At 43.4% G+C, this 9,066-nt stretch overlaps 1 protein-coding gene across 1 annotated transcript in view; it reads left to right on the forward strand.

Annotated features, from left to right (window-relative positions):
- Nucleotides 1-241: 241 nt before the first annotated feature.
- The window catches only part of prtfdc1a (phosphoribosyl transferase domain containing 1a), a 16,922-nt gene continuing 8,097 nt past the window's right edge, over nucleotides 242-9,066 (forward strand). The window contains exons 1-4 of the mRNA XM_063206166.1: nucleotides 242-467; nucleotides 724-830; nucleotides 1,098-1,281; nucleotides 3,779-3,844. Of these exons, the coding sequence (XP_063062236.1) occupies nucleotides 264-467; nucleotides 724-830; nucleotides 1,098-1,281; nucleotides 3,779-3,844 (561 nt within the window). The 5' untranslated portion in view covers nucleotides 242-263. The remainder of the gene's footprint in view (nucleotides 468-723; nucleotides 831-1,097; nucleotides 1,282-3,778; nucleotides 3,845-9,066) is intronic.

Consider the following 9,066-nt stretch of genomic DNA (forward strand, 5'->3'; position numbering starts at 1 on the left):
CGTTCATTATGTCATGCAAGATTTTAAAAGAATTTGAAATGTACGGTGTAACAAAATGGCACACACAGGACTTAATAATAAAAACGTACTCAAAATATGCATACCCATTTTGTATTGTATTATTTGTTCATGCACGTGTATTCAGACACGTCAGCTGTTGTTACACTTGTGTATGCATATGTTATTATGTTTCCAAATACTTTCCCAAATATTTTGTCTCCAGATGTCTTAAACAGGGATATTCAGTAAGACGCATTCAGTCGATGTTGATATTGGAGAAACGTGAGATTCCTGTTTTACGCAGGGCTTTACTGGCGGTTCCTCCTCCTCCCACAACTTTCTCTCGAAAGTGGTTCTCAGATGCACTCTTCAGTGTTGTGATTTACTTTGACTCTCAGAAAATTAAGAAAATCAAGATGTCAGAATACGAAATGATCAGGAGTCCCTCAACTGACAAGGGAATTGTGGTAAGTTAAATTACGCACGAATGTGTTGCCCAATTGTGATTGAAGAGTGTTATGGATGTTGATGTAGGCTAGAATATAATATCTTAGTTCAGTGTGTAACTTTGATGCATTATTTTGTACACAAGCTGTTATTTTTTCGTTTGGACCTACAGTTGCGCTATTCTGATATGCCCATGTGTCTCGTCGCATATTTACAACGTTGACTAATATAATACTGGGAAATTAATTTGAAATTTAACCTTCACCTCTGCTGTAGATTAAAGATGAGTGGCCAGGATATGACCTGGACCTCTTCACATATCCTGAACATTACCACGGTGATTTGGAGAACATCTACATCCCCCACGGCGTTATTATGGACAGGTAACGGTTTCAGAAGTTGGATATTTCATGACAACGTTTGGCTATAGCCTCCAGGGGGCGTTGGGGAGCCCAAGGTGGCGTTGTTGGGGTGGTCAGTTGCCATAAGGAGGTATTCATCTAAATCTATTGCGTTGTTTTTATACTAAGAGGGCTTTGGCAGGGTTATTATGAGGTAAAGGGGACATTTGTTCAAAAAAGGTTGAGAACCACTGTTATAGCAAAATTAGGTGCAGATATTGAATATGGGTTAAAAATCTGTCTTTACAGGACTGAGTGCCTGGCCAGACTAGTGGTGGACGACACAGATGACAACTACATGGTGGCACTGTGTGTCCTGAAGGGAGGGTACAAGTTCTGCTCTGACCTGGTGGAGTGCATCAAATCAGTGAGCTGCAACACCCCCAAACACATGACCGTCAGAGTGGAGTTCATCCGCCTCAAAAGCTACCTGGTGAGTTGATGATGACCTAGGTTCTGTGGTGTGGCACTTGTACTTCTGCTTTTTCTGCACTTCTACTTATTTGCTTTTAAAATTGGATAGAAAAAGCTTTTTCCTTTCCTGCTCAAATCCTCTCTGCCTGACTTCCTGGCCGGGTTGCTGGATTCTCCATGCCATGCCATCCATGCCACAGTTCACCCAAAAAGAAAACATGCCCAAATTCAAACCACATTTGCTAGAACAGAAAAGAACAATTTGTTGTTGGAAAAACACTTCTTCAGAGAGCAGATGAATTAACACATACTGCAACAGTTTGAGTCAATGTTTTATCTTGTGATTCTATTCACATAACACAAAGTGAAAACACCTTTGGACAGAATAACTTTTGCACCAAATTTCACCATGGACTAGAGAAAGAAAGAAGAACTTCTAAAACAGCTCACCCTCAGATTTTGAAACACTATGCCATCATGCAATGAAAAAATAATCACAAAGACATATGTTATGGCTTTGCGTTTACCAGTAGACAGCTATTGCCCCTTGGATTGACTCTGGTATCTCACTTAGATCATGTTAAAGCAAATAGCTGAGGAGTTGGACTTGGAATGTCATTACAATCTGTTGTTGCCATAAATATATTGTTGTGGCCCATTTACGGATCATTTGACATCATTGTAGTAATACAGTAGAGTTGGCCTCAATGCAGTGCACCATCCTGCTATTACTCTTTATTTCCAACAGATGGCAGTGTTGCCAAAGCCTAAGTGCAGCAGGAAAATGTCACATTTCAAGGTCATCAGCTGCCTGTTTAACACACCCACCCATGGAGAGGCACATTGCCACTCTGCGGATCAATGCATCTGTCGGCATCTATAGATTTCAAAGGACAGTGTAAACAAGAGCGGTGTTGTTTACATGTGGTTTGTCATTGAACAGATGTCACCCTGATGGGGTAACGCCCTTTCATTTCATTTCTTGGGCTTTTGGGGTTCCTTATCATGAAGTAACTCTCTTTAAATATGGTATCTATTTTTATTGAGCACCTATGTGTGTGCGTGCCTGTGTGTGCACACATGTGTATAGGTATGTGTGTATGCTGCTTCCACATAGAAACATACTTTCTGCCTCCTTCTCACTTTTGGAAAATGTGTGTGTTTTGTGCACATGCCGTGTGTGTGTGTGTGTGTGTGTGTGTGTGTGTGTGTGTGTGTGTGTGTGTGTGTGTGTGTGTGTGTGTGTGTGTGTGTGTGTGTGTGTGTGCGCATGTATGTTAGTTTATCCACATCTTCTGTTTACCTCCCCAGTGTGTACTTCAGTGTGGTATGAGTTGTTTTGGTTCGTGTGTTGCCATAGGGCAGCCGCGTCCTCCCTAACTTGCGACTGCTGAGTTAAAAGCTCTGTTTTAAAACCAAAGCGATACGATTGGCTGCCTTGGGGTCACATGGTTCACCCCCTTGGACAGTGCAGCTAGCTCCCTTGTGGTTCATGGCCATCGGAACACATGTAACTATCCTTAGCTTAAACCGCATTCCACTGCTCTCTAGAACAAACAAACATACACACATACCGGTACATACAGTCATACAGTACATAGAAAAATGGTGATGATGTTGATTATGATGATGGTATGGATGATCACAATATCAATCACAATTGAGAAAATCACAATGAATGTTATATTTTATGTTTCAGTGTGATTTTGTTCGCCTCCTTTTGTTGTTGCCAATTGGCCATGAATTGTGGTTTAACATTGCTGTCTGAGGTCAAACTCCCTGTCACACGCCCTGGTTTGGGGACACATCTCTCTCTCTCTCTCTCTCTCTCTCTCTCTCTCTCTCTCTCTCTCTCTCTCTCTCTCTCTCTCTCTCTCTCTCTCTCTGTCACACACACACGACCAGCGTGCACACACACGGGCGCGCACACACACACACACACGCACACATCCTTAGCTACATCTGTCCTCCTCCTCTCTCTCTCTCTCTCTCTCTCTCTCCCCAGCTGTCAGTCTGAATAGAGTGGAGGCACTAGAGGGGTGCAGGGGCCCCCACAGGCCAAGCAGGAGTGCCACTTGACCCCTACAGAAGCAGAGGGGTGCAGCCTGACCCCACATATCCTGACCCCCCATAACTCCACCTCCACCAACATGAGGCCCCAATGGCCACCTATTGTTTATAAGATAACAAAAGTATTTATTTCGGTCCTCTCTTCTATTTCTCTTTCTTTCTTTCTTTCTTTCTTTCTTTCTTTCTTTCTTTCTTTCTTTCTTTCTTTCTTTCTTTCTTTCTTTCTCTCTCTTTCCAACTTTCTCTCATCTGTTTTCAGTGCATGTTCCCACTGTGGGGTCTGACCTGTTCTGTCAGTAGGCACTGTGTTGCGATGCAATGTGACAGGCCAGAACAAGATGGTAGCTTCTATGCCCTGTATGTCCTTGGGTCCATGCATGCCCCCTACCCACTCTTCTCTCTCTCTCTCTCTCCGTCTCTCTTCTCCCATCACTACCTCTCTACAGAATGACCAGTCATCTGAGGACATCCAAATCATCGGGCCGGAGGATCTCTCTGTCATAACAGGAAAGGTATGAACGTGGCAATATGAAATGTGCTTGGGATGCACGACACAGTTTCTCTTACTATGAGAGGAGTGAAGGTCAGGGGTTTTCTTAAATAGCCATTTGCTGAATGATCAGAGGTGTCACAAAACAGGGTTCTTTCTCACGCTCTCTTCTCATGAAAGCTTGTAAATTAAGGCCAATTGCATAATACATAGTGTGATTGCCCTGTTAAGACACGCGTTATAAATTTGCTGTTACCAGAATGGCAATGACCAAGTCGTAGTGCATTACTAAAGGCCCCGTGGACTGTTATAGTATTAGTACTATTGGTAAGGCCTACTTAATTTTTCAATTACTATTACAGCGTGCCACTGGTGGTACAGCATGCATTATGGGGCTACAGACCCATGATCATTGCTACGTCTTGTAATTGTCCTTGAATATGGCCAGACAGCTCATCCTTTACATCCTTTAACTGATTTGATGTACTTTTTCAAGAGGAACTTTTGGCATTGCCAGTAATGTTTCCCTCTAAAAACGTGGTTCATTGTGGTCATCAAGCGCACCAGAGATTTCAATATCGCCACGCTGATTTGACATGCTTTTGTCTTTGTCAAAGATTGGCCTTGTGTGGGAAATTACCAGGAGGGTTCTTGTAACTCGCATTAATTTGGAGCAAAGCGCGTAATAATGGGAAGCATGGGGGAACTTCCCAACCTCCTCCTGCCTTTTCCCAGAAAAAGTTCAAGTTCAGGCTTGTGAAGAGCAGCTTAAGACCAGACACGCTTTATTTTTCGGAAGGAGCGGAGTCCACAGAACGACAGATCGATAGACAAACATGAAAAAAATCTGGGGAAGCAAAGAAAGAAAGTGTTGGAAAAAGAGGTCACACCATTTTAGGAAAACAGAGAAATATGCGGGGAAGACAGGGAGGAGAGGAGTGCGTGATGCAGCCCAGTTGAACTCTATGACTCCTCTCCACAGTGACTTTCTTTTCCCCTGTGGAGCTGGTCATATGTTTTGGGGTTTTTGCCTCCGACAAGTATGGTCATTGTATCACCCTCATAAGAGTCACTTTGTTAATGTGTGTGTGTGTGTGTGTGTGTGTGTGTGTGTGTGTGTGTGTGAGTGAGTGTATGTGTGTGTGTGTGTGTGTGATTGTGTGTGTGTGTCAGAGAGAGAGAGAGAAAGAGAGAGAGAGAGAGAGAGAGAGAGAGAGAGAGAGAGAGAGAGAGAGAGTGTGTGTGTGTGTGTGTGTGTGTGTGTGTGTGTGTGTGTGTGTGTGTGTGTGTGTGCTGTTGGTCTGCTCCGCTGAGTAGACTGACTCACCCCCTTACCCCTGCTTAGAGGAATGTGTCTCCTCTTCGGGGGTAAATTTAAACTCTGGCCTCTCTGCTCTGCTCTGCTCTGGTCACTCTCTCTTCCCGAGGTGTGGCTCCCTGTCCTATTTACACACACACACACACACACACACACACACACACACACACACACACACACACACACACACACACACACACACACACACACACACACACACACACTCATACAAGCAAAATGCACACACCTCAACCCCATAGTCCCCCACAGCAGGGAAATGCATTTGATACATTTACCATTTAAACAAACAAATATAATAATCGGATATATTTAAAATTGTTCCTACGGTCTATGCCCGTATATATAACATTCTTGAGGCTTTTTTAGCTATTCATACAGTTAATCATACCTCGGAGAGTTGTACTAAATATATGAATGTTTTGAGGTGTGTCTGTCTGTAAATATGTTTGCCTTGGGTGTGGCGCTTTTCCTTGGAAAGAATGTGTGGACGCTGATATATAAAAATGCAGTCTTTGACGAGAGAGAGAGAAAGAGAGAGAGAGGGGCAGGGGGTTGTCCAAGAAGAGAGAGAAGGATGGGCCGACAAAATGAAAGAGAGAACCTGAATCACTGCCATGAATGAAATTATTTCTCCAGACATTTGTAAGTAGTCTTCACTGAGTACATTTTGTATGTGTATACTCTGCATAGGCATACACACACACACACACACACACACACACACACACACACACACACACACACACACACACACACACACACACACACACACACACACACACACACACACACACAGAGTTTAGTACTTTTATTTGGATCGTCACACGGATTACAGATCCAAACATTATTGGAAAAATCCTGTAGATTGGTAAGATTGATGATATACAAAGTATGAGTCCAGTAACACACACACACACACACACACACACACACACACACACACACACACACACACACACACACACAATCAGTTATCATATAGCATGCGTATCATTTTTCAAAATAATCAGGTTATCAAAAGATAAAGGACCCAGGACATGACATTTTGAAATACCAGTGGACAGCAGCAAGCAGATAGCTTTTGCTGTTATCTAACAAGCCAGCCTGTTTTGTATTAAGGCTGGAGGATTTTTGAGAATCGCCCTCTGTTCGAAAAGTTAACTGGACTTACAATAACAAAACACACCCGCACACAAACACGCATAACACGCATAATACACACACACACACACACACACACACACACACACACACACACACACACACACACACACACACACACACACACACACACACACACACACATAAATCAAAACATAAGGGCATGTGTATCTCCTGGTGCCATCTAGAATAACAGAGATTGTCCATCATATCATGGGTGTTACCAATGAGCACATCATTACCATATGCTGAAACCATGTTAAAAATACAATACGATCCAACTCCAATTGCTGCTTTCTTCTGCTGTGCACAGGATTCATAGCCTTAAGTCATATCAAAAGGTTAAAGCTTAGTCTGATTTTCCAACATGTTAGTGCGAAAGGGGAATTAGATTTGTAGCATCGTGCACAGTTCCCATTATGAACCATTATTTTATTATCCCTTTTGCTCTCATGTGTTGGATGGTAGTTTTATGCTTGTTATTGATCAGCCTTCTGGCATTCTGCACACACACCCTTCATTAGTTAGGCTCTCTCTCAGTGGTGTAGTCTACGTAGAACGCAGGGATACGGAATATACCCACTTCCAAATTTCCGGGATTTCAGTATGCCCACTTAAAATTGATTGATCCATTATTTAGAATGGCACAAATGTAAACAGTATACCCACTTCAAAAATTGTTCAAATATACAGTATACCCACTACAAAAAAACACACTACACCACTGCTGTCTCTCGCTCTCTTTCTCTCTCTCTCTCTCGCTCTCATGCCCACTCTCTCTCACTTGCTCTCTTGCTCGCTCTGTCTCTGTCCCTCTCTCTCTCTCTCTCTCTCTCTCTCTCTCTGTCTCTCTCTCTCTCTGTCTCTCTCTCTTTTGTTTGCTCTCTGTCTCGCTCTCTCTCGCTCTCTGTCTCTCTCTTGTTTGCTCTCTGTCTCTCTCTCTCTTTCTCTGTTTTTTATCTCTGTGTCTCTCTCTCTCCCCCTCTCTCTCTCTCTCTCTCTCTCTCTGTCTCTCTCTCTCTGTCTCTCTCTCTCTGTCTGTCTCTCTCTCTCTCTCTCTCTCTCTCTCTCTCTCTCTCTCTCTCTCTCTCTCTCTCTCTCTCTGCTTGGCACCCAGGTCTGGTGCCAGTCTGCCAGAGAGCTGTGGGTGTGACACTTTGCCAGGGGCCATTCTATCTGATTGGCATCATGTGCCACCCTACTAAACGAGCTTTGGGGGCGGGGGGGCATGGGCGCTTGTGTTTTGCATTACCAGACCCCCTTCTTTTATTTTTTGGGTTTATTGTTTTTCACATTTTATTTTATTCTTTTGTCATGGAAACACATTGCCGAGTGTCTGTTCTATTCAGCGGTTGGTTACCATACACAGCAAAACAAAGCATTTCTGAATTTGAGGGGGAGCAACATCAGGACTTCATGGCGCGCTCATTTGACAATTTATGCTAACGTTCATCATTCAGTTCAGTTCACTGCATGAACAAATGGAATTCTGGTGTCATGACAAGGTTGAGATTGCAGTATTCTTTAAATAGCAACATCTGTGTTGGGTTAATGCTAAAGCTCTAATAACAGGATTTTGATGAATGCCTCTCACTTGTTTGGAAATGGGTAGGGGGTGACTTAAAAATAATAAATATGCTATATGACGTATAAAATGAGTGAGGAAGACAGAGAAAGATAAGTAAGGAGAGTGTGATATGATAAAAGTGTTCAGCCATGATGACAAGACAATTAATCATGTGCTCCTAACAGGCTGGCTGGGTAACATGCCTCAGATTCAATCGCACTGTGCCCTGACCACAGAGAACGAGGTGCTTGGTGTATGTGTGTGTGTGTGTGTGTGTGTGTGTGTGTGTGTGTGTGTGTGTGTGTGTGTGTGTGTGTGTGTGTGTGTGTGTGTGTGTGTGTGTGTGTGTGTGTGTGTGTGTGTGTGCGTGCGTGTGTGTGTGCGTGCGTGTGTGTGTGCATTCATGCAAATGTACTGAAGAATAGATCCTGCAGAGATGTGGCAGAGCAGGTCTTTCAAAATACCCCTTGAGGAACACTTTATCATCTGTTTATTTGTATTTGTGTGTGTGTGTGTGTGTGTGTGTGTGTGTGTGTGTGTGTGTGTGTGTGTGTGTGTGTGTGTGTGTGTGTGTGTGCGCGCACACGTGCGTGTCTATGTGTGCGTGTGTACGTGCTTGTTAATACACCATCATGTATCAACTTGTGTGAACTTGTCAACTTGCTTGAATGTCTTTCCAGTATGCACAACTGCATTCTTGTGTATATTCTTATTCTTGCATAGTTGCACACACACACACACACACACACACACACACACACACACATACACACACACACACACATACATACACACGCACACGCGCATGCACACAGGGAGAGAGAGAGAGAGAGAGAGAGAGAGAGAGAGAGAGAGAGAGAGAGAGAGAGAGAGAGAGAGAGAGAGAGAGAGAGAAAGCATAGAGGAGAATTGAAAGATAGCACACTACTCCATGCCCTGCTTTCTAAAGAGGAGTGGCACAAAAAGTCTGCCCCAGGCTGCATTACAAACTATCTACAACTCACAAACAGAACTATGATTTACACTAAGCCTTTGCTGTTTTAACTCACCTATTGTAATTACCTTGTATTCAAGACTGGGTCACACACACACACGCGCACACACACACACACACACACACACACACACACACACACACACACACACACACACACACACGAACTTGTACAAACATACA

This window comes from Engraulis encrasicolus, chromosome 9 (genome assembly GCF_034702125.1).
Source record: "Engraulis encrasicolus isolate BLACKSEA-1 chromosome 9, IST_EnEncr_1.0, whole genome shotgun sequence".
NCBI lineage: Eukaryota > Metazoa > Chordata > Actinopteri > Clupeiformes > Engraulidae > Engraulis > Engraulis encrasicolus.